The 27,777-nt window shown below is 38.9% G+C and overlaps 1 protein-coding gene across 1 annotated transcript; it reads left to right on the forward strand.

Annotated features, from left to right (window-relative positions):
• The first annotated feature begins 5,343 nt into the window (after window positions 1-5,343).
• On the forward strand, window positions 5,344-27,777 carry LOC149836028 (glycosylinositol phosphorylceramide mannosyl transferase 1-like). Its single transcript, XM_090009690.1, has 5 exons — window positions 5,344-5,648; window positions 6,708-7,104; window positions 26,398-26,561; window positions 26,649-26,719; window positions 27,211-27,777. Exons 1-5 carry the CDS (start codon window positions 5,344-5,346, stop codon window positions 27,369-27,371), a joined length of 1,098 nt encoding a protein of 365 aa, XP_089865816.1. The 3' UTR covers window positions 27,372-27,777.

A 27,777-nucleotide genomic window follows, 5' to 3' on the forward strand; every position in this document is an offset into this window, starting at 1 on the left:
GTTGAGGAGTTCTCACACATGACCGTTGATGATCAATCCCATTTGATGAAAAAATTTATGTATGTCTTGTGACAAGAATTCAGCACCATTGTTAGATCGAATGCATCTCACTTGGCTTTTATATTGAGTTTTGACAATGATGCAGAATTTTGTCAAAAAAAAATATTTCTAACTTATATCGCATAAGAAAGACCCATGTGCATCATAAGAAATCATCTATAAGAGTGAAAAAATATGCACCAGTGTTGATTGTGTTCTTTGGGGTCCCCATATATCACAATGCACAAGAGAAAAATGTTCACTGCTCCTATTAGAACTTATTTGAAAAGGAAGTTGAGTCTGTTTAGCTCGATGACACATGTCATACAAACAATTAAAACAAGAAGATAATTAACCAAGTTCTTTAGACAAATGTAGGGTCCGATCATGAGATGGATGTTTAAGTCTCATATGCCAAACTTGGGTGTCTGGTGATTTGGTAGCATGAAGAGCACAACTAAGTTGAAAGAGAGGGTCAAATGATAGAGTCTCTCGTGAAGCTTACTTGCTCCAATCAGCCTCTTCGTTAAACGGTCCTCAAAAACATATAATGAGAAAAAAAATATAGCAACACAATTTAACAATTTGGTTAGTTTTCCTATATAATAAATTATAATGAAAATGAGGAACATGAAGAACATTGTTGAGAGTCAGATTTGGTGATAGTTGAGTTTTCCCGAAATGGGATACCCATATAGCCTAATCATTAGATAGTCTAACAAGTTTGTCTTTGGATATAGATTGGACATCAAATAATGAATTTAAGTGAAGAGTCATATGATCTAATCCTCCTGTATCAATAATTCAGAAAATATGTGCCGAAGAAGAAAATGAATGAGAGTATATATGACGTATCACCTGCAAGATTAGCAAAAGCCAGTTTAGAGTCTGAATTAAGCATTTCAGCTATCTGTTTAAGTTGATCCTCACTTAGTTGTGACAATGCTGATGTCCCATGGATTTTGGTTGGTTTGATTTATGGCTGCATTGGTTGCTCTATTGGCATCTACTTTATCATTTACAATATTTGTCCAACTACTCATAGCAGCTTGACTTTTAGGATGACCGACTGGATAGCCTACAAGGTTGTAACATCGAGGTCATTCGTGACCCCTCCCAATGCTTCGATTATCATTTTGGCGACCAATGCATTGTCCAATGCCTTTTGCTATTAGTGCTGTCGAGTTGGAGATTTCATTTTGGATGGTATCAAGAGACATTGAGTCTCCTCTCGACTTACCAACCAATAAATTTGGCTCACATTAGGCAAGGGATCCATAGCTAAAATGTTACTATGAATCCCAAAGAGGAATTCGTTAAGGCTCATGGAGAATTCAAACATCTTCTCCCTCTATTGACATTCACTATACTCCTTAAATACGCCACATGTGCAAGTTGGTTATAGAATATGAGTTCAATTTTTCCTAGTAGGTTTTTAAAGTATTGAAGTATGTGGGTAAGGGAGATTGATCTTGGCGTAGATCACATATCAATTTTTTAAGTTGATAAATACAAGTAGAGTTACCTCGAGAAAACCTTTTTGAGATCTTTTCATGCTTCACTTGCAAGGTTCGCATAAATAATATTATTTGCAATATCTTTTGAAACGATGTTGAGAATCCATGACAATACAATGTCATTTCATCGATTTCATAGTTGATACTCGTTCGAGGTGGGTTATGACTGCGACAATGGTCCATCCACGAAGGCAAGCTTATTTTCGCGTTCAACTCCATTCTCATTGCTTGTTTCCACGTAAAATAATTGTCGCCCATGAGAGGGGTCAATACGATAACCATGCCCGGGTTATCTGAATGGTGAAGCTGATATGGGGATGTAGAAGGCGTGGATTCCTTGCTTGGTACCTCTGTTGCTATGATCAATCCGGGATGGTGTAATCAGATGAATCAGACCTTTTCTTAAGAACCGATACACTAAATGCCAATGACTTACTGGATCAAACTTTGATAGCTTGATCGACTTTCAGACCTCAAAGAATCTTGGCTCTGCTGTGTGGCATATGCAAAAAAATGACTTTAACTGCGTATGTTAATGACAATGAAGAGGCGTGTATGGCTCTAATACCACAAAGAAACGGGTTTGCATAAAATTGATTCACGCTCTTATTGAATATAAGATGTACATTTTATACAGCTGATACACAGCAGATCCCTTAATAATAGAGATAAATATCATCAGTTACAACAAACATACGATCCTATCAAATGAGACAGATGGCTAAGCTAGAATCACGCATGATTTGATCATACGTGATCTTATCTGAAAGATCTTATCTTTACCAGATATCAGATTCAACTCATGTGTGATCTTGATCAACCTTATCACTTTGACAGCCATGATTAAAATTGGAATCATGGGGAAGGTGTCAAAGTTTAGGAGGAACCATGGTAGGAAGAAACTATTCTTAAAGAAGAATTTAAAGCCCTTTATTGGATAGCAGGAGACAAACAATGCTCTGTTAGTTTCTTTTGGTCAATTCAGTCAGGTTGGAGTATACGTTTGAGGAGAAACCCCTCTCACGTGATTTGCAATCAATGGCTTGAGGTGATTCAAAATCTGTAGAAAATCTCCCTCTTTGAAAATCAAGTTTCTATTTGGTGGAAGCATTCAAAGGTGGTGATTTTTCCATAGCCTCATTCTAGGTTCTCCTTTTAAATACGACATAATGAGAAAATAGCGACCTATGGCCGATGCGGAAAACGCCATGAGCTGTTGACATTTCAAATTGCGACAGCCCTATGGTTGTTGTGAAAGTTAGTATTGGGAATAGTAATGGTGGCGGTTGTAGCTGTCACCATAAGATGGCATGGTGACGCTTCAAGCCGTCGCCACTTTGCTTGGCAATAGTTTTGGCCATCGCCAATACCAGTGGTGACAACTTTGGTTGTCACGGTAACCCAGATTGGTGAAGACAGAAGCCAACGCCAAAACTCTGATTTATAGATTAAAACATTTTATTGGCCATGGCTGAAGCCATTGCCAATACTCAACTTTGAAAAAAAAAATATTCACCATCAGTAGGATGTGCATTAGCCTCCTCATGTTGCATCTGCCGGAAGTCTTTGACAGCCTTCTCCCCTTTTACCTATTAGTGCATAACCTGTGATAACCACCATCCAAGCGAAAACATCACTCAGGCATTCTATCAGAAGTCATACTTTGCATACAAATCAACCATTTTTTTGATATATATGCCTGCCAAAAAATCCAACATGAGATAAAAGTTACCGCGACTAAAACATCCTAAATACACTTATGGAGTTCCTAAATACCATTACTGATACTGTGACCAAATATCACAATTTTTTCAAAAAGCTCACAATTTGTACCCTGCCTCCTGAAAAAGTCACTCTGGGAAAGTGGTTTCCCTATTCGAGGTTCGATTACTGGATGGCTAACTCTATTAGATAGACTTTTAACAGATCAGGTTTTAAAAAAAACAGAGGATTTTCATTTCCGAATAGGTAAGTATCCTATGTTTAGGATGCGAGGAAAATGCATTGCATCTATTTTGGGAATGCAGCTTCATACAAAAATTGTTCAAAGGAATGTGGAAACTTTCTCCGGGGGACTTCAAAAATGTGAAACCAATGGGTGTTTGGCAGGAGCTTTCAGTGCACGTCTCCCTGTGGTGGGACGTTGCAGGTTCAAAACCCCAGTGGGACGTTGAATAATAACTGGTGGGGGTCTGCCTAACCCCAGCTTGCCTTTCAAAAAGAAAGCTTCAAAAATGTGAAAAGTTTACGGCATAAAACATGAGGACTAAAGGGAACAAATGCAGCTTCACTTGAAGATGTTGGATGCTAATTTCATGGAGAAGTATTTCGATTGAAGGAAACAGCAGGATATTCAAGGACGAAACTCACTCCATGGAGCAAGTCGGAAGAACTATCAAGTGGGAATTACTCTCAAGGATACGTTTCAAATGGTCCAAGTTGAACGTGCAGTTTCTAAATGCTTTGGGTTGTATTATGTTCTAAAGACAATTTTGGTTATTCTGCTCTTTTCCTTTGACATCCAGGATGCGTGATACCTCATCACTCATCTGTTGTGGAAGCTAATTATTTTGATTAATAAAATGTTTTTATTTTTATTTCAAAAAACAAACAAACCAGCAGGTGTTCATTTGTTTATTTTTTATTGGCAAGCTGACGTTAGGCACATCCCTGCCAGTTACATCACTTCACATGCAATTAGATGCAGATGGTTTTTGGTAAATAAGTAATGATAAGCATGCATAGAAGTTTAGATTTAGCAAAAAATATCGGAAAGTTTTCAAGTGTTTAGGACTGTTTGGGATTTAAAACACTTTGGGAGCTCTAATTCACTAACATGTATGGGGTTTAATGAGATAGTTGGATGGTTAGTTTGTATTATCATACCAATAGGTTTGATTCCCATGGTTACTTCTCTCTCTCTCTCTCTCTCTCTCTATATATATATATATATATATATATATATTCTAACCGTTCGGACAAGTGGTGTAACGCCGCGCGTCTTGTTTTTTGCTTTTATATAATTTGTTGCATGCCAGAATACAAAAACTGCTTTGATCTCAACTCGTAAACTGTCATGGAGACCCAGGGGCTTATATGGTGCATGCCAGAATACAAAACCTGCTTGCCTTCCACAGTACAAAATCGTGAAAGGTTTGTGTCCAAACAAAAATACGTGACTGCATCAATATGGGACAATATGCACCATCCATTTATCAAACAAATAACAACTAATGAGATTAAACATCAAATAAAGGTGATTACCGTTATTAAAAAGATGGCTATTATAGTCAAACAAATAATAAATAGTGGGATTAAACATCAAATAAGGGTGATTACCATTATTAGAAAAGATGCCATATATTGATAATCACCCAACCAGAATTCTCAAGAAAATGAAACAATAGAGGACAATGACCAACCCTGTTTGTGGGGCCCACTAAGATAGGCCACTTTCCATACCTATTTACTATTCATAAGCACAAGGGTTGGACACAAATGGGAAGGAGAGGAAACCGCCACCGCTTCCTCTGCAACCCCTGCCTGCCTGTCCCTGTCCACCCTCCTCTCTTCTCCACCCTCCTCTTCCTCTTTTCCACCAGTTTCCTCCTCAAATTCAGGCACCTAAAGAACGGGAAGAAGAGGAAAAAGAATAAGAAGACCCACCATTGTGTTTTCTAGAGAGAGAACACCCCATCATTGTGTTTTCTAGAGAGAACCTAGAGAGAGAGAGATTTTTCGTATGTCTGTTGTTGGTGTTTGTGGGTGTTGTTGATGGAGATGAGCCATGGCCTCCATGATGGGATTGAACGCCGGGAATAGCAACGCCTGCAATGGTGGTGGCGTCGTCGGAATCGGGGTTGGGGATGGTCTGTACTCCCCGGCCAAGGAGAAGGCGGCCAACCGTGGTACCTACAGCTACAATGGACGTTGGTGGCAGCCTATCCGCCGGATCCGTCAGCTCCTGGGCTCTGCTTACTCCCTGAGGGTCAAGTTGCTCCTCTGTGTCTGCACGCTTTTCGCCATTGTCGTCTTCGCCAGCAGGACGGCCTCTCTGATGGGGTGGCGCTCTCATGCCGTGCCTCCACCACAGTACGCCTTCTCGCCTTGTTCCCCATCTCACATTTTTTTTTCTTTTCTCCATTTGATCTCCCTCTTCAATGTGGTGGTTGTGGGTGTGCATCCCGAATGTTCTATCTACCGTGTGGCAAATGGAAGTTCTTCCAATTTCCTTTTCTTAAATTGTTATGCTTGTTGGTTTAATTTTCAAATTTATCACTTGTATGAACCAATGGGTCTTCATTATTTTTGTCTTCATATTGCTTGAGTAGCTCTAGGATGGTGGACGTGCTTAATTTTGGTTAGTTAAATAATGGGATATGATCTATTAATTGGAGATGAAGCCATGAATTTTGAAGGATTAGAAAATCACAGGGAGCCATGATGTCAATGAGAAATCACCTGACAAAAAGGCAGGGGATCTTGACTGATAGGATAGCATCACTCGGAATTGAGCTAGACTTGAAACTGAGGCTGGAACCGCCTGACAACCAATTGCCATATGTGATAGAGAGCCATTGTAACAGATGCGTTTGTTTATCTCTTGCATGTATTTAGCTACTAGGGTTATGAAATTGTTGATTGATGTTTATTTATAATAGCCATTTGTTATAAGCTCCTTGATTATTAAAAAAATCATTGACAAACATGAATTATAATGGAAAGTAGGTGCTTAATGTATATGCACTCTATATCAAACTCAAAATTCTGTATCGTAGATAAATAACCTAGAATTTTCAACATTAGTGGTCAAGGCTTTTATCTAATTTGTTTCTCTGGTGTCCCTCCCAGTTGGGAAAATGGAGTTCAAATCAAGCTATATTTAGTCCTATGTTCCTACTAATTACATGTTCATATGCAATACACAAAACATGATTAATTCCTCCCCATTGATATGGAATTTATTTAATAGTAGGGTGATCAGATGAAACACCAAGTTTCTTACAGTGACTATTTTTTTCCTGCCTGTTGTTGCCAAATTCTTTTCAACATGTTGATCATCACTGATTATAGTTTTTCTTTTATCTCAGTAATCTCATATCATTATAACATATACTGCAAAATTTTGATTGCCTGTTAGTCTTGCTGCAGGGTTGGATACACAATATTTATAAACACTTGGAAACGCAACTCACTTCTCAAGAGATCTGTTGCACATTATGCATCCTGCAGTGGCACTGATGCAATACATGTTGTATGGAGTGAGAGTGATCCTCCATCTGAAAGTCTTAAAATGTATCTTAGAGATGTTGTGCAGTCAAAATCTCAGACTGCTCACAAACCAAACTTCAGATTTGATCTCAATGAAGAAGATAATCTGAATAACAGATTTAAGCCTAATAAGGACCTCAGAACTGAAGCAGTTTTTTCAGTTGATGATGATGTAATTGTTCCTTGTCGGACTCTGGATTTTGCATTCACAGTATGGCAAAGTGCGTCAAATACAATGGTGGGATTTGTTCCCCGCATGCATTGGCTGGATCAAGAGGTGCATATTCCTTCTTCTATGTTCAATTTTTTCATTTAGTAATTTTCCCTCTTTGTCATTTATGTATGTGCACCATGCATTCATGCCATTTCACACAAATTTTTTAAAGAAACTGTCAAATGGTAGCTTTCACTTGCTTCTTCAGTCTTAACCATGTCACTGTGTGCATAAATTATTATTTCACTCATGAATTATGGCAGATGTAAAGATAATTGATAAAAGTATTGGGATGTGTGTCGACCTACATTGCCTTTTTAACTTCCTCCCATACTTTTTTCCAAGGTTGTATTGTATCGTTACTTGTATTGGTCGGGCCCAAAGTAACACTGCATTGTATCGTATTGTAAATGTATCATAATTTTTTAATAAAAAATTCAAAAAAATCTAGAAAAATCATAAAAATTTAGCATAAATTATAAAAAAAATCCTAGCACCTAAAACAATGATGAATTGCACAAAATACAATCATAAATTCATATATGAAGGCAACTACATAATTTAAATTAATAACAAACCATGTAACTGATAACTAACAATGTAAATAAAAGACAACTACATAATTTAAATTTTAAACACAATTAAATTCTTACATTTAACCAATAAGAGTTCATGATAACTAAAAACATTACATTTAACCAATAAGAGTTCATGATAACTAAAAACATTACGTTTAACCAACTTCTTACATGCCAATCTTCATCTCTAAACTTCTAAACTATAAAGATCCTAAAACTAAACTATCTTCTAGAGACTATTTGTCTAACATCACGATAGTATTTTCTCAATTCTGCATCCAACTGTCGCTCGATGATCTCTTTATGTTGGGACATTTCTTTGTCAAGTGGGTCATCATCATCATCTTCAGAATCTGGAACAATGATTGGAAGTTCTTCAGCTTTGCATTTTTACAAATTTATTCTTCTTCGAATTTCTTCTAGCTCGGTGATAACATCTACACGAAAAGTGATGGAAATAGATGAAAAATCACATGGACCTACATTTTGATCTTGACCTGCAATATGTTGTTTAAATCTATGCAACCCACCTCTAATAATAGCACCACAAAACAAACATCTCAAATTCAATGGTAACCCTAGTCGTGGTACATCATCAATGCTTCTGCAGTATTATCATGCAAGATCATCTCTAATATGACATGAACGTGAAGACGACATCGAATGATCTAAAATAAAACAAAACCAATTATAAAACTCAATAAGAAGCACCAAACATACATTTCCCAAAAAACACTCAATAAGAAGCAAAAAATAGGGATTTTGTACCTTAACCCACTTGCTTGAGAAATGGTAGAAATGCACTCTTGATAAAATCGCAAAATCCCTCTCTCTTCCGCATGAATCGGCCCCCAAATCGTTCTTACGGAACCTAGGGTGCGTGGGTTCTCTTCTAACGGACTCTAGACATATGGAGAACTTGGCCTTCAAGAGGCCTTCTAAACCCAAAGTGAAAAAAGACAATTTTCAGCCTTTTTTAAGTGCACTGACACTATATCGTACGATACAGGATGATACATGGGTGTATCATACAATACACCCGATACGGATACGATACACACTCGTATCGTGATACGAGTGTGTATCGTATCATAAAACATAAAAGTAACAATATGTATCATACAATACGATACGTACAACCATGTTGTTTTCAAATATATAAAATGTTTTTTCATAGACTTAAAAATTCTACAAATTTAAATGAGCATGAGCTGTTTTATTATGATCTGTCACCTCCATCCCATGTTGAGCAACTTAAAATGCTTTTTCTTTTACTTTTGTTTAGTGTGTCTTCCTTCATGATCATGTTTCTCTAGTTTCAGATGCAAGCTAGGTTGCCATAGAGCTAAACGAGTGCCTCTCGTTGCTTGTTCATTGATATTGTCTTGGTGCAGCTGTTTTAGAATTGTGGCTTTCAAGATTCAAAGCAGTAGTAATAACTGGATGGTAACGAAATTAAATGAGGATTTTTCTGGAATCTAATGGAAACAAGCGATGAACAAACTTTCTGGCATCTCTAAAAATTTGTGGGCAATATGTCCACAATGGCAGTGCATTAGAACTACGGAAAGTCTTCCTTGAATCCACCTAGAAAACCTCAATCTTTTACAATCATTATGTTTGAATTTCTCACGATATTATGATATTTTCATGATAACATAAAAGATTTTCGTGAAACTGTGCCGAATTTTCAAACAGACAAAAGTAAATGCATGTACTTGCATATATAAATACATTACATATGCATTCAAATTTCTTGTGCATTAGAATGATATTTCCATGATAATATAAAAATTTATCGTGATATTGTACCAAATTTTGAAAAGGATAAATTCAGTACATGTGCATGCAAAGTGAGCAAAAAAGGGCTTTTGTCTTATTTCATGTGCTTATAACCTGCTAATGTTCAAATTATTGTCACAACTTTGGGATAACCTCAACTCTAATTTTTGACTAGCAATATTTTTATCTTTAATGATTTTGATGCATCCATATTTTTAAAAACTCTGTCCTTCCCAATGATATATGTGATCCTAAGAAAGTCTTAATCATTATACCCTTCAGCTTTTCCTTTTATCCTTTTCTGTTTGGGTTCTGACAACATTATGTAGGATTCTCTTGCCATTTCATGTGCAAATGTACTCATCAATAAGCTTGGATGCTGCTTCGGAGGTTTGGCCTATTAGGTTATGCTCTTCCCAGGTTGGTGCCAGCTAAGGGAGAAATTTGCTATTTTCATTAATAAATCTTCCTATGTGCAACAATTCAGATTTTAAAATGTTTGTTGAGAAAATGACATAGTATTCCATGCAACTTTCTGTGAACAGCATACAATATCCCACTTGATTTAGCCTCTTTACTGCTTCTCTTTGATCTCATTTTGACTGACACACTTTAGCTGCCCAGAATTAGTGCTATCCATTCTATTAATACCTTTCCTTCATAACATTTCTTGCTATCATAAAGTTTAAGAACTTATTTTTGTGGTGGTCATTGCTGTCTGTTTCATGTTAACTGCAATGACTTAAGTCCAGCAAATGTTTTGGTTCTTTGTCATCAATTAAGAAACATCTATCTGCCTTATTTTCCTATTCACGGGACTGGGTGATTAATAATGATCTTCACTCCTTTAACTGCTAAGGGTCTTTAACAGGCCATTTCAGTCAAGAGTTTCATGGTTCTTCTACCTTCATTTTTCATCCTACATATTCCCAAGATAAAAATCCTAAGGGCCTGTTCATTTCATGGTTATCCTGCAGGGTGTGAAACAAACAGGAATGCAAGAAAGTGGTAGGCCCATGTGGCACTGCTATGTGCCCCACCTCACCCTTTTCATGGGAGAAGCCTTCTCCATTTCTGTGTGTGTGTGTGTGGGGGGGGGGGGGGGATGATGCGACCGACTATGGGGGTCGGTTCACAAATGTGCTCTAAACGTATGGTTTGAATGCAAAAGCGACTATGCGTATGTGTGACGTAGGACACCCGAAAACTTTTTTAAGTCAATAAACAACAGCAGACGTTGCCACTGATTTTCGACTAGGAAAATGGTAGAATCTGAAAAAACTCGCAACAGAGAAAAGATGGCAGGTAAAAAGACATTTTCAATGGCGTATGTCACGCCAAAAATCGACAAACTGGTGCCGAGATATGACCACGGGAACACTGCTAAAATATGTGCTGAGCAGACACTACTGCCCCTGTTTTGACTGATACTACCTATTTTTCAGGCACTTGCACCGAAAATCTTAAAAAACAGTAAAAAGACCAGAGGGACTTTCCGCCCTAACTCAGAACTGGACGAACCTAGATCTGACTATCAGTTTTTCAACGAGCCAAAAAACATGAATTTTCAACATCGAGATGTTGAGATACAGATTAAAGATTGAGTGTTTCTGAAAAATAGTCACCGAAATGATTGCTCTTCACTGTTCGAGTCCATTTTCAGAGGTTGTAGAGACGGAATCTGAAGACGGCCTGAACATATGAAATGTGGTCGTACTCGTCTACATTCTAATGAACCTAAGAACGCGAGAAACAAACTTACAGACAAGGAGATACAACTTTGTCACTGCGACAGGGTCTGATAGGATGAAAAGCAGTCACAACGGTTTAACGATTTTCAGATTTTGTTTTGTTAGGTTTGAAACACAACTGCACAGGTTCAGTTTAGCAAGATAATGCTATGTGAAATCTCTGAACACAAAACATCACTTAAATATCAATCTGATTCAAAATGAAACACAAACCTAAACATCTCAAGATTCACAACAAAATCAAATTTAGTTCAAAGGAAAGAGAGAGAGAGAAAAAAAGAAACCCTGATTAGGGGATTAGTTCCTACAGATCTACCAGCCAACTTGTCCCAAACATGTCCTTCTCGGGTTTCTTACCTCACACATGCTCAATGCCACTCTCATGGCTCAGCTGGGTTCAGCAACCAGCTTGCACAGCAGCTCCACATGTTGGATGCTACCCATTGGCTCAGCAAACACGGTTCGATGTTCAGCAAACACCAACCGATTCTCACGAATCAACAACCACGATTGGATGTATAACAACCACCAGCTGATTCTCACGGTTCAACAACTACGAACAGGGCAATGCACAGTAGCTCCACAAGTTGGACGCTACTCTTGTTTGATGTCAAATGAGGAACACGTTGAAGAAATGAAGGGCGTCCTTCACTCTCTCACGCTCCTTGAGCTCACTCTAGTTCACTCCAGCTCACTCCATTCACAAGGTTCAGTCCACCATTGTTTCTTCCAGAATGTTTATCAGATTTTTTTCAGAAAAGTACCAAAATTCCTCCACCACGGTTTTGGGTTCTCTTTTAAAGGGAGAAGACAAGAGCCTTTTGCTCTCATTGGCTCCCATGTGAGGCCACCTCACTTCAAGGCCAATGAGAAGCAAGGCTTTCAAACCTTGTCTTATTCTCCTCCTTTCTAGACCAATAGGGAATTTCTAAGAACATGTTGAGTGGCCCTCTTGAGAGGCTACCTCTTCATTGCCCTATGAGAAGCCAATGAGTTGGTCTTTCTTCTTGTATTGGTTGTTCCAAGATGCCACATCTTCCTTGGCTGATGCGAGAGATCTGCTTATGGATGGGTTGGGTCTCCTAAATCTAAGGATAAAATGAAATCCAAGGTCCAGATCATGTTCCTTGACTGGAAACTCACATATGGGGGTTTGTAAGGAGGGATAGGCTTACTAGCGTATGCATTAGGTGCATGACTAGTGATCTTTATAGACTCTACCCATGGTCTCCCTATGGGGAGATCGCTTCCACTGCTTAGCTCATTAATGAGCTTCTGACAAAGTCCAATACTCTACAAAATTCAGCATGTCTTGCAGTTGGTAGTTTAAACCTCCTATATACTTATACATTAATTGCTCTTCGCTCTCTCTAATGTCATTCCTATCCACTAGGTTATGAAACTCCTCGGTATATTGGTCAACCGACTTTGTACCCTACTTGAGATTTTGGTACCTCTGATAAAACTCCCTACGATAGTTATGGGGAAAGAACTGAGCTCAAAGCTTTTGTTCCACATGTTCCCACATGATTATGGGATTTCTATCCTAATGGACTCAGGTTTGTTTAAGTTGTCTCCTCCATGCAGCAGCTCAACCCTTAAGCCTAAGGGCAACTAGACCTACCTTCTTATGTTTGGGAACCTCTTTGAACTCTAAAACATCCTTTATCTCGCCCATCCAATCTAAGAACTCCTCGGGGATGCTATGTCCACTAAACTCTGAGATTTCAAATTTGATCCCGGCCTCTCAATTGGTTCTCCTAGGTACATCATGGGATCTACTCTAATGGGTTCGAGTAGGGATGTCAAAACTCATTGTCAGAATCAAACTGATTGTGATCTTGGGATTCATACAATCCCTGGAAATAGTTCCTATTATCATGCTCTAACTAACGTTCTAGCTGCCTATTTCGCCCTTGGTCACGCTCCTTGTCCTGGTTCAACTCATGAACCGGAGGAGTCAACACATAAACCTGATGTCGTAGGTCTCTATCCTCATGCCTACGCGTTGTTAGCATTATCGAAACCACCTCGACCACGACCATCCTGTCGCCAAGCCATAGCGAACTATGTGTAGGATCGCGCTAAGGTGTGGGACACCTATCCTATGCTTTGATACCAAAATGATGCAACCGACTACGGGGGTCAGTTCACAAACGCGCTCTAAACGTATGGTTTGAATGCGGAAGCGACTACGCGTGTGCACGGTGTAGGACACCCGAAAACTTTTCTAAGGCAATAAACAACAACACACGTTGCCACTGATTTTTTTACTAGAAAAATAACATAATCTGGGAAAACTCTCAACAGAGAAAATACAGCAGGTAAATAGACTTTTTCAATGGCGTATGGCATGTCGGAAATCGACAAACGGGTGTCGAGATATGGCCCCTAGGAACAATGCTAAAAGAGAAACTACAGCAGATAAAAAGACTTTCAATGGCGTATGGCATGTCAGAAATCGACAAACGGGTGTCGAGATATGGCCCCTAGGAACAATGCTAAAATAGGTGTTATACAGGCGTTGTTGCCCCTGTTCCAACTGATACTACCTATTTTTCAGGCACTTCTGCTGAAAATGGAAAAAATAGTAAAAAGAACAGAGAAAGAGGATTCTGTTATCTTTCCAACGCCATCAGAATCACAGCGATCCGATGAGTGGTTGGGGTGATAAACCTTCAGGAATGTAGACTGATCGATTGTTTCATAGAACAAGAAAAACACTACAGTGAGATTTTGGATCGGAGAAACAGCAGCCCCAGAGGGACTTTTGGCCCCGACTCAGAACTGGACGAACCTAGATCTAGATCTCAGCTTTTCAACGAGGCAAAAAACATGAATTTTCAACACCGGGATGCTGAGATACAAATCAAAGATAGAGTGTTTCACCAAAATGATTGTTCCTCACTGTTCGTGTACATTTTCAAAGGCTGTAGAAATAGAATCTGAAGATGGGCTGAACATGTGAAATGTGACCGTATCCGTCTGCTTTCCAACGAACCTAAGAACACGAGAAACAATCTTATAGTTCGGGAGATACAACTCTGTCAACGCAATAGGGTCTGACACGACAGAAAACAGTCACAACGATTTAACGAATTTCAAAATTTGTTTTGTTAGGTTTGAAAAACAACCGCAAAGGTTCAGTTTAGCAAGACAATGCTATACAAAATCTTTGAACACAAAACATCACTTAAATATAAATCTAATTCAAAATGAAACACAATCCAAAACATCTCAAGATTCACAACAAAATCAAATTTATTTCAAAGGAGAGAGAGAGAGAAAGAAAGAGAACTCTGATTAGGGGGATTACTGCCGGCCAACTTGTCCCAAACATGTCCTCGGGTTTCTTACCTCACACATGGTCAATGTCACTCTCATGGCTCAGCTGGGTTCAGCAACCAGCTTACACAGCAGCTCCACAGGTTGGATGCTACCCGTTGGCTTAGCAAACATGGTTCGATGTTCAGCAAACACCAACTGATTCTCATGGTTCAACAACTAAGATTGGATGTACAACAACCACTAGCTGATTCCCACGGTTCAACAACCACGAACAGGGCAATGCACAGTAGCACCACAAGCTGGACGCTACTCTTGTTTGACGTCAAATGAGGAACATGTTGATTTAATGAGGGGCATCCTTCACTCTCTCACGCTCCTTGAGCTCACTCTAGCTCACTCCATTCACAAGGTTTAGTCCACCATTGTTCCTTCCAGAATGTTTATCAGATTTTTTTTCAGAAAAGTATCAAAATTCCTCCACTACGGTTTTGGGTTCTCTTTTAAAGGGAGAAGACAAGAGTCTTTTGCTCTGATTGGCTCCCATGTGAGGCCATCACTTGAGGGCCAATGAGAAGCAAGGCTTTCAAACCTTGTCTTATTCTCCTCCTTTTTAGACCAATAGGGAATTTCTAAAGAACATATGGAGTGGCCCTCTTGAGAGGCTACCTCTTCATTGGCCTATGAGAAGCCAATGTTGCCTTTCTTGGATTGGTTGTTCCAAGAGGCCACGTCTTCCTTGGCCGATGAGAGAGATCTCTTTATGGATGAGTTGGGTCTCCTAAATCCAAGGATAAAATGAAATCTTAAGTCCAGATCCATTGTTGGACAAAAAAAACAAAACTACCCATAATACCCCTACACCCTCTAGTACTCAAAATGGATCCTAACAGGTACTGGAACTATCCATATTCGTAGAACCCAACACCTAATAAAAAAATACAAAAATGTTTTTGTAGCTCAAAAAAAACTTGAAATTGGAACTAAATTAGCTAAAGGGATTTATGAGATATTAACGACAAAAAATCTTGGAAATGCAAATATGTGAAATGATGAAAATACCCTTGTTGAAGTCGGCTAGGGTTTCAAGTAAAACAGGAGGGAGAGAGAGAAGAATAAATCGTGTTTTTCTCATTAGGTGTAATCTCACTTAAATAGAGATATTAGACAAGAATAAAGTATGTACAATAATACCCTTTGCTACAATAAGTAAATACCATAGACCCGACCTATTACATAGTTACCAAACTACCCTTAATGCATAGATACGTAGACTGCTTCTCAACACTCCCCCTCAAGCTGGAGCATATATATCAATAATGTTCAGCTTGTCACAACATTTTGAAAAATTTGAACTAGCTAGGGGTTTAGTGAAGACATCTGCAATTTGGTTCTCTGAAGGTATGTGTGTACAAATGTACCCAGTCTATACCAGGTCACGTAGATAGTGACAATCCACCTCAATATGCTTTGCCCTTTCATGAAACACTGGGTTATTAGCAATATAAGTAGCAACTCTATTATCACATATCATCTCCATAGGTAATGAGACTTTCACTTGGAGATCAGTCAACACAGATTTAACCCACATCATCTATGCAGCAGACTGAGTCATAGCCCGATACTCTGACTCAGTGCTCGACCTGGCAACAACAGTTTGTTTCTTACTTCTCCAAATAACCAGATTTCCTCCAACAAACACACAAAATCCAGTTGTCGACTTTCTATCAACAACCAACCTTGCATAATCTGCATCTGAGTAGGCGGTAACATCTAGAGAAGGATTTTGTCTAAACCATAGTCCTTTACCAGGAGATAACTTTAGATATTTGAGAATCATCATTACAGCCTCCCAGTGAGCCTTTGTAGGTTTGTCCATAAACTGACTTATCTTTCTCATGGCTAAAGATATGTTGGGTCTGGTTACAATCACATATAATAGCTTGCCAACTAAGGAGTGATAACGACTATTGTCCACATACTCTGATTTTTCATCAAACAGATGAGCCTTAGGATCCATAGGAATCCTTGCAAGTTTGGCACCTAACATCCCTGTCTTCTTCAGCAGATCCAAGACATATTTTTGTTGTGACAAAACCAATCCTTCTTTACTCCTTGCAACCTCTATGCCTAAGAAATATCTGAGTGGTCCCAAATCCTTAGTCACAAAGTGCTTCTGAAGGTGGGACCTTGTCTTAGAGATGTCTTTTTCACTACTGCTGTGACTATAATGTCATCAACATATACTATCATAACCACAATCCTTGTACAAGTCTTTTTGATAAAAAGAGAGTGGTCAGAGACAGATTGAGCAAACCCAAATGCTGACATGACCTCAGCCAGCTTAGAGAACCACACACGGGGACTCTGTTTGAGACCATAGATTGCCTTGTTCAACTTGCATACCTTCTGACACTCCCCCTGAACTTCAAACCCCAGAGGTTGCTGCATGTAAACTGTTTCCTCCAAGTCCCCGTACAGAAAGACATTTTTTACATCAAGCTTACATAGAGACCAACCATGGTGCACTGCCAACTGACAAAACAAAACGAATAGTCCCAAGACGAGCAACAAGAGAGAATGTTTCAAAGAGGTCCACTCCATAGGTTTGAGTATAGCCTTTAGCAACCAGGTGTGCTTTAAACCTTTCAATTGAGCCATCTGAGTTATACTTAATAGTATAAACCCATTTACAGCCAACAATATCAGCCTCATGTGGAGGATCGACTAAGTCTCATGTTTTTCGAGAAAGCAGTGCATCCATTTCATCCTGCATGACATGCGCCCATTTGGGGTCCAAAAGAGCTTGATGATGATTGAGAGGGACAGATGCAACAAATAATGCTAATACAAAATTCGTCATATTAACACCAAGTCTCGCCTCGGAAACAAACTGAGAAATAGGGTGAAGTGTACACTGCATTTTTTCTTTCCGAAGAGCAATAGGTAAATCACTATCAACAATAAGCTCGTCAGTAGGGTCAAGAACACTCACCTCTAGAGAAACTGATGGCAAAGCCATAGAGTTGGTGGAGCTCGATGGGTGTACACCACAGGAGGATTTTTGTAATGAGACGAAGTCAGACTTGGAATAAGAGGCTCAAAGACAGACAGACTCTAATGGAAAAGGAGGAACATGAAGAGGAAATGAATCACCTTGATTGGCATGTAATCTTGGAGAAGTACTAGAAAAATATGGGATAGACTAAAAAAAGGAAACATCCGCACTGACATACTCTCTTTGAGATATGGGATCATAACAACGATATCCTTTTTGGTGCTTGGGATACCCAACAAAAACACATTTTATAGATTGGGGCGACAATTTATCTCGGTTGGGACCAAGTTTATGAACAAAACATATGCAACCAAATACCTTTGGAGAGATAGAGAAAAGAGAAGCTTCAGGCCTAAGAATTTGAATGGGAATACGATCCCCCACAGAAGTTGAAGGCATACAGTTTATTAGGTAGCCTGCAGTTAGAACTGCATCTCTCAAGTAAGACGCCGACATATTAGACTAGATCATGAGGCAACGGGCAACATTTAGAATTTGTCTATGTGTGCGCTCAGCTACTCCATTCTGTTGCGAGGAATGAGGACAAAAAGTCTGAGGTTGGATTCCAAGATTTTTGTAAAATTGTAACAATTCAGAGGATTTGAATTCAAGAGCATTGTTAGTGCGAACAACTTTGACACAAGAATTAAACTGATTTTTTATTTCAATAATCAAAGATTTGAGAATAATGGGGGCTTCAGTCCTATCTTTTAATAAGAATACCTAAGATAATCTGGAAAAATCATCTACAATGACTAAATAATAACGACACTTAGAACGACTAGGAATTCTACTTGGACCCCAAACATCAACATGAAGAAGATCAAACAGATTTCGACTTGAAGGACTCTGACTAGACGGAAATGAACTCCTATGATGCTTCCCAAGCTGGCATGCTTCATATAGCAGGGTAGTGGATGGCGAGATATGAGGAATAACTCTACGCAATTTAACCAATGGGAGATGACCAAGACGATGATGCCAAAGCAACGGACTAGAGGAGGACTCAACTGCCGAATGAACAAATCCAACTAGTTGATGTAGATAATAGACTCTACCTTCCTCATAGCCTCTACCAATCGTCTTCTCTGTCAGCAAGTCCTGAAAAGCGCAACAGGTAGGATCAAATATTACTTTATAATTCAATTTTTTTGCAACATGACTAACCGATAACAAATTTTGAGGGAATGAAGGGGCATGGAGAACATTTGATAACTAAAGAGTAGGGGAGATGGAGATATTTTTCTGACCAACAATGGGAGAGGAACTTCCATCGGCAAGAACCACCTTTTTATGGTTAGCAACACTATCCAAATTGAAAAAATCATAGGCATTTCCACACAAATATCTAGATGCCCCTGAATCAATAATCCACCTACTACCTTGGCAAGATAAATCATCACCTGCAGAACATGCAACATCAGCCACGGGAGAACTAGACAGACGATGTGCCAACAACTCATCATACTCAGCATGAGTGAGTGTAACCGAATCACTAGGAGGAACAGTCGGAGACTCGGGTTTGGCAACTTGAGTTGTAGGAACAACTTTAGCTGAATGTGCGGGAGGTCGTCCATTCTTATCAAAGCATCTATCTTCTAAATGCCCAAATCTCCCACAGTAGGTACACTGGAGCTTGCCACGTCTTCTTGTGCCTCGACCACGTCCACGACCCGTGTATTAGCAATAGAACCTCGACCTCGGCCATAAAAAACAGACAGAGCAGAGGTTTGTGATTCTGACTGGGATGAAGGAAGAGACATGGCAAGCCTGCTCAACCGATTATATGCCTCAGCAAGAGTGGGAATATCTGAGTCTGTAAACATCTGAACTTTGGCAACTGAGAATTCAGCTGACAAGCCAGTAAGGAATCGCGCGACCATGGTGTGCTCCTGGTGTAGCCTTTGTTTATCACAGCATAATGGTCTATGTGCATTTAGTCTCTCAAAAGTTGCTTTCATAGAGGCATAGTACTGGGGTAGAGTTTGCTTTCCTTGCTGCAATTGATAGATCTCATGTTCCACTTGAAGAATACGACTTACATTAGTTTCTTGTGAGTAAGTATCTCACAAATTATCTCACATTTGTTTTGCAGTTGTGTAATAAATTAGTCCATCAACTACAGGAGGTTGCATGACATGACATTATCATTGTCCTCTTCCTATGTCGCATACTTTTCAGCTTTGTCTTTAGGCTCACTTTCTAAAAAAATATGTTTTCTGCGATGCCCTGAGACAGACATCATGAACGTACGAGACCATCTAGCATAGTTGGTCTCATCCAGCTTTACGGATGATCCATAGGAGAATTGATTAGCAAAAGCCTTATAATTAGTCACTGAGTCATTCTTGTAATGAAACAAGGTACAATAGAACAATAGGGAAACAAACACAATGCCAACAAAGGGCTTTAATAAACTCACTTAAAGTTGGTCACTAATGGACCAAATACAATCTCAAAAGAGATAAAAATACCAAACAACACAAGAGGCATACAAACCTATAAGATGGGAAAAAACTCTAGAGAAAACCCTCAAATGCTTCTAAAAGCATTGAGGAATAACAAGGGAGTGAGGCTCTATTTATAGAGCCTCACTCCAACACATGGGAGGCAGTCCAGCTCTTTGGACTGCCTTCCAACAGTCATTATTATGACTGTTGGGTGGCAGTCCAACGTCTAGTTGGACTGCTGCCCAACAGTCATATTTTGACTGTTGTGCACAACAGTCATATTTTTGACTGTTGTGCACAACAGTCATAAATATGACTGTTGACTGTATGACAGTTTATTTATTTATTTATAATGTTAAATTACATTTCAGTCCCTAGTAGACTGTACTATATGATAAAAGACAAAAATACCCTTATTGGGTATTTGGATACAATTTTATTTTTAACAATTCTTCAATTCTGTTTTCTGCGTTTCAGCCATGAGATTGAACCGTAGATGTGTTCCACTTCACAGACACTCCCACACACACAGTCTGCTGCAGAAAAAAAAAACACTATACTATTCTGTGAAAGGGTGCAGCCAATAACCAGTTATAGCATAGTTAAAACACAACCTTGAACTCAGATCTGAGATGTCCACCAATGACTATGTATCTGACCAACACCAATCTACAACTTCAACACTAATAGATCTGATCAGATTTAAGAGAAGCTGATCAGATCTGATTTTCCACACGATCGGCAACTTCCATTGTCATATTTAAAACCACCACCCACAAACACTTTCATCGACCCAACAGATCTGATTTAGATCACAAAGAGAAAGACTGCGACACACAACATGAAACCCACAACCACGACAAGTAGATTTGAATCACCCAAATCTGAACACAGACTTGGATCATAAAAAAAACTGTGTCATTCAACCTCAGATCGACACCCAGATCTGAACGCAGAATTGTATAAAAAAACTGCGTCACCCAAATCTGAACGCAGACTTGGATCATAAAAAAACTACGTCATTCAACACCAGATCGACTCCAAGCAACGACTGCAATCTTTATTTATTTTGTGTTTTTTTTTTTTTGACATACCAGATGACCACAACGCAGAAATCACATACTTTCATCCATCGACTGACCTCCACACTGATGTCGACAACAGATCTATCCTCTACGTCCACACCAAGAACAAAGCCTGACGTCAGATCCAAGAATCTGTCATCAGATTCAAGCTGCAGGCCAGAAAAAAAACTTCCTGCTCCCATGTGTAAACCTAGTTGCTACAGATGGGTTGAGCAACTAGGTTGTTGCTGCCCAAGGAGGAGAAACTCGATCAGATCACACGCCCAGATCTGCAACTTGCTTTGATACCATGTTGAAGTCGGCTAGGGTTTCAAGTAAAACAAGAGGGAGAGAGAGAGAGAAGAATAAATTGTGTTTTCTCATTAGGTCTAATCTCACTTAAATAGAGAGATTCGACAGGAATAATATCCTTTGCTACAATAAGTAAATACCATAGACCCGACCTATTACATAGTTACCAAACTACCCTTAATGCATAGATGCATAGACTGCTTCTCAACAACCCTTATACCCTATTTTGGCCCGAATGGGTCATTTTTACTTGGGTATGCGTGGATATGCTTTCCCAGAGCGGGTCTTCAATGGTGGATCATCCTCCAGCTCCTCGCATATGTCGGATTGGTTAAGATGTGTTGCATCAGGGGAGGCCCTTGTTAAGGGACTTGTATCATATCAGCAGGGACATTTTGCTCATTTTCTTTAAAGATGCTCCTCATGATGTGCATCGTCTGCCCTTATTTTATAATTCCCTTCATTCATATATTGTTTGTAATATGTTTCAGTGTTTTACATTTCTTTTATGCTCATCTGTAATATGCATTAAAGTGGCTTTTTTGTAGTTCTTAAAGTTATGCTGACTTTCATGTACTGCCCTTTTAGGATGTCTCTTTTCTAATAAAAGAGAGAGGTGAGCAGCCTCCTCACCAAAAGAAAAGAATTGGGGTTTTGAGTAATCATTTTCCTTCTTCCTTCTCCCAAGCATCATCATCCATTGCAAGCATACGAAATTGTTATTGTATCAGAGCTGATAATTCAGTCGATCTCCATCATCTAAAGGCGAGTTTTACTCTTTATCCTCCTTTTCTCTTCTTTCTTTCCTTTGTTCCTTTGCTTTTCTCCTTCTTGCTCAAGAATCCTACCTCTTCTTTTGTCCCAGTCTCATTCTTCTACCGCTCTCCCTCATCCCTTGGGATTTATACCTGGGGGTTGTCTTGCATTTCTGAGAGTTCATTGATGTCAGACGTCAGATGAGTCTCGGCATCTACTTGACGCCTCTTTTGCCTACCAAAAATCGTCATTGATTTTCTGGTATTTCTCTTCTCATCTCAGCTCATTGCTATTCTAAACCCTATTACTTGTTTCTCTCTAATTTCTTGCCTTCATTTCCCCTTCATGATGGATGGTGAAAAGCCCCATGTTCCTATCCGCAACCAACCTTAATCCAAGAAATCCCTCCAATCTTAACCTCATAGTCACACCAAATCCTAGTTCTAACACTGCATATCTCAACTTGCCTCAAAATTACCTTTTCCACGATTCCGATTAAGTTGAATAATTCCAACTATTTCACCCGGGAGTCATTGTTCCACATATCAAGTTTCTTAGGCTATTGGGGCACATTAATGGGAGTGCCACTGTCCTCCCACCAACACGTGAAGATGTCAAGAAAGATTGTTCCATGGAAGCTTTTATGGTCCTTAGTCTGGCTTATGAAGAGTGGGTTGTGTGTGACCAAAGATTAATTAGGTGGATATTTTCTACCCTTTTCGAAGGTATTCTACCCCAAGTAGTTGGACTTCCTATGGCTCAAGATATGTGGAATGCTCTTCATGAGGTGTATGCCCTAGTATCACTTGAGGCAATCCTTGATAGAATGCAAGGAGAGTAAATCCATTTCCGATTACCTATCCTATATGAAGCAAATTATGATCAATTGGTTATAGTGGGACAGCCCATCAATGAGTATGACCGCTTAAAGCATGACTATTATTATCAGTGTGGAGCTCATTAGCATACTATTGGACAATGAAAAAGTAGCAAGGGTATGTAGAAAGATAGCAATGTACAAGCAGCTTTACTCTCTTTTAACTCCATGGCTATTAGTTATCCTCATGATTTTGCTAGGGTTGTGTTTTATTCCTTTGTCCAGAAAAGGCACTATAGTTCATGGAGATGGCTTTTCTCATTCGATCATGCAAGTAGGGACAATGGTTCTTAATATTAGTTGTGATCTTTCTTAAAGGGATATGCATATGGGGAGCATGTTTGCTAAGGAGAGTTATCGTGGGGTTCAATACATTTTATACCATAATATGTTTGAGAATTGGCCACCCCAAACTTTGTCCTTTGCAGTTCAAAAGGATATGTGGACACCCACAATTTTTTTGGGTTCCCGAACCAACAAACATGTGTTGTCCCTCAGCACAGTCATGCCATGACTCGTCAGAAGCTGGGATTCGCTTGTTTACACTCACCGGGATTCGTGGTGTGGATTTTGAAATATTTTGTCACTTGAAGAGAGTATGGAACATTCTGAATGAGAAGAATGTTTTTCGGAGGTGTACCAAGTTACTCAAACACAATCAAACACTACCAAGCAAATTCGAGCATTTTCAATAAGAATATTTTTCTAAAAATTTTAAGTCTAAGGAGCTTCTTGAAATATTTTAATTCAAAATGGTGTATTTCTGAAATATTCCATGATTTGGGGTGCACTCATTTAGTTTCGTGAGTTTTTACAAAAACCAAGTGAGTGATTTTGCAAAAAAAAGTTTTAAAGGGGTGTTTTTGAAGTTTTCTATAAATTCTCACAAAATTCCAATCTATGACCCCCTTGAAATTTAGACAATGACCTGCCATTTCTGCCAATGCCATGTGGGTTGACTAGTCAACATGGTTGACCGTAGTCAACACACCCCCACACCCTATCGTCAATGCTATAGCATTGCTGACAGGGTGTACCCCCACATCCTATCAGCAATGGTATGCATTGGCAATAGGGTGTAGTGGTCAAATGACCACCTTGCCCTTATACCCTGTCGGCAATGGCAAGCATTGCCTATAGGGTTTACAATGGGGTCGGATGGGCATTGACTTATTGACCTAACCCATCAGCAATTCATGTAATTGCTGATGGACTAGGATGATCGTGTCTGTCGGCAATCCCACTGATTACCGTCAGACTTAGCATTTCTTTGGACTAAAAATGTAGTTCTATATTGATGGATGTGAGGTAGTGGGGCAGGGGTTGATCCTATAGTTTTTCTACTGGGAATGCCCTTTCCCACATAGAATATCTAGTCGAAGTAGCGAAACTTTGCCCAATTTTCGTCTCGCAGTTGAGTGGGGAGACTGCCAGTTTGACAAGCAAGGGCTAGGGATTTGCAAATATTCTGTCTTCATTATTTTCTTGTGAATTTCCTTTCCTACTTATTTTTCACTAATTTACCCACACTTGTTTGTCTTGTTTGAGCCTATAGCAGCAATTTGCAGCAACATGTCCTCTTCTACCGCACATTTTGCACATGGTAGATGGTCCTCTAGGTGTGTAAGTCAGAGCAACCAATGGCTTAGGCAGAAACTGTAGGCATAGATTATGTAACCTGTACCTTATCCCTTCATGCATTGGTCACCATTCCGTCCACCCATATTTGATGCAGCAGCAGCTAAAACTTCATGTTTTTCCTGGATTTCTCCTTTTTCTTTTTAAACCTTGTGTTATGCCAAACATTGACTCATAATCAAAGAGGATAATATGCAACTTGAAGGATGAAGCACTCTATCTGTGGCCATAACAATAAACATCATAGACCCTTCATCCTATCCCTTTAAGGTTTAGAGACTCTAGACAAGGATGCTGTCTTTACTTATGGGGCTATCAAGGACTGCCAGCTGATCCGTCATATCTTTTGATATTTCTTAACTTGCTCTTCAGCTGGCATATATTCGGAGTTGAAATTTGCTTGAACCACTTGTGAAGAAGTCAACCATGTGAACGGGAAAAGAGAAAAGAGAGATCTTATGCTGCAGCCAAAGCAATAAAGGTCATTCTCCAGCAGATTTAGATGCCCTTTCTCATCAAAATCATAATTATATTAGGGATCTTGGTACAATTATAACGATGCTGCTACAGTAATACATCATGTATATACATATTTCAGCAACAATATTAATATAATTCTAAAATAAATATGTTGTTAGAAAACCTCATAGAACTGCATGATGACTGTCCTGGGTGTAAAATTAGCGAATAGTTAATCGTCCAGAATATTGCAAAAATGCCCCTAGATGTTTCTGAACCCTTTTTGCTATGTTCTACTGCATCCTCTAATAGAAGGTTCTTTGTCAAATTAGGAGTGGCTTGGACTACTCTCTCTCTCTCTCTCTCTCTCTCTCTCTCTCTCTCTCTCTCTCTCTCTAAAATAGAGAACCTGGCCTAATGGATCTTAGCTTGCAACAACCTTTAGTTTATTAAACTATGGAGCAATAAGGCTCCTCCTACACCTGCCACTACAATTTGTGAAGATCTTACAAGCAATGCCAAATAAATGTCAGTTGCCAATCATAAACAATAAGGTCATTGCATCTGCCTTGGGAGAATGAAAGGTAGTCCAGATGCTTGGACCAACCACTGTCACACATTCATGACCTGCCAAGGGTTTCATTCATGTCAAAAATAGTTTAAAACCAATTCTGAATTTTAAATACAAATGATCTTTATGGATGATTGAAACTACATGAAGCCCAGTCGCCGAGGCATGTTTAATAATTAACGGGATCAAGCAACTGTTCCTCTTTAAGAATAACCACCAGATAAAATTTGTAAATATAAAAATATATGTACGTCTGTGATAACAGAAGAATTGAAACTTAAAAAAGATACACTTTGGCTCACCTTCTGTATCATGATTGATTGCCGCAGTATCAAGAGATGAAACTTGAATCTAATGAGTGTAAATGTTTTCAACTTGAAGCTCGGAGTGTCCATATGCACAAAAATCTAATCCTATGTAGTCTTCTGGATGTTTAATATATTTGTTTCATACAACCAACTACCTTCCCTGTATCCTTTAAGAAAAAGATCTATGATAATTGGATCTTGCAAGTGTACAGAAACAAACATGGACAATCTTTGCTGGGTGAATGAACAAGGCAAAAAAGTGCCTCAGTTACCGCTGGTACAAAGGCATCGAATAACTAAAATTTACCCTTGAAACCACAACTGCTAAAATCGTTGGTGTCTAATTGCTCTTTGAAGTGAAGAAGTCAATTCTTGGTAATATTTCTTTCCTTCTACAAGACGCTTCCTATAGCTTTAAGATTTGTGTTCAAGTATCTTTTTCTGATAAACCTTGTCATATGTTGCAGAAGGGTACCACAGCTTACTACAGATATGGAGGTTGGTGGTCAGTTTGGTGGATGGGCACTTATAGCATGGTTCTCTCTAAAGCTGCTTTTTTCCATAGAAAATACTTGGACTTGTACACATATAGTATGCCATCATCCATTCATGATTACGTAACTCGAGAAAGGTGTGTCATGTCTCTGTTTTTTCTGTTTATGCTTCAGTTTGTTAACTTCATACATAGTTGACCATTAAAATATGTTCCCACTTGCAGAAACTGTGAAGATATTGCAATGTCTCTCCTCGTTGCTAATACCACTAGATCTCCTCCAATCTGGGTAAAAGGTAATGGCTAGCGTTTTTATTTTATTTTGAAACATTATTTTGGATTGTGATCTGTTTTTAGCTGATAAGATTATAAGATTACATCTAAAACGCTCTAGCACTCACTCCTTGTAAATTTCTCACAAAATGTGTGAGCAGCCTAATTAAAGATATGAGAGGACATACCTGTTACATATAGGTGTTGGAAAAATAAGTCTTGACATATTGCCCTAGCTAGAATTTGTATATTGAACTGATTGAGACATATATTCTTCTTCGACTACAAGAAAATGCTAATCCCATTGAATTGGCATTTTCCTTCCAGAAAATCAATCAATACCACTTGATGTTCAAAGAAATTGTAGTCTTAGCTGTGAAGGAAATTTTATCCTAGTTATGACATGTTTGTGAATGCTCATTGATAGTAATATGCCTCTTTTTTATCATTGGATGTTCAAAGGTTGTGAATGTTCATTGACATGCAACAGAATGATATGTATGGTTTCTTGCAGGAAAGCTTTATGAGACTGGATCATCTGGGATCAGCAACTTGAAAGGGCACAGCAAGGCGAGGAATAAGTGTCTTAATGACTTCATTGCACTCTATGGTACCGTGCCTCTTGTACCTACCAATGCTAAGGCTGTTCAGGCACAAGATGAATGGCTTTGGTGAATGAGACAAGTTACACAGTTTAATTATTTCTCCACTATGGGAGGAGCTCACAGCATGATGATCTTCTTTCATCTGTATTAAAGTGGTCTGAATTGTCTAACTGAAAGCTGTGCTATTCTTCAAGCTTGTAATGGAATTTGCTAGATCTTTTGGTTGGGGCCATTGACCACAAACCAAATGGTTCCAGTCATTTTATGAGCTCGGTTGGTTGTCTATGACAAGTTGCAAGATGTAAGTGATGTAATTTCCCTATTAATCAACTACTATTGTTAAGCATTTGCTAAGATGAAGTCCACTAGTAGATGCAATTAATATCAAGACTGCATTGATATGGTATTGGATTCACACCTTTTGAATTCTTTACAACAGGAAAACATATATGAAAACATTTTATTTTTTATTTTCC

Source organism: Nuphar pumila, chromosome 6 (genome assembly GCF_984573655.1).
Source record: "Nuphar pumila chromosome 6, dmNupPumi1.hap1.1, whole genome shotgun sequence".
In the NCBI taxonomy this organism is placed as follows: Eukaryota; Viridiplantae; Streptophyta; class Magnoliopsida; order Nymphaeales; family Nymphaeaceae; genus Nuphar; species Nuphar pumila.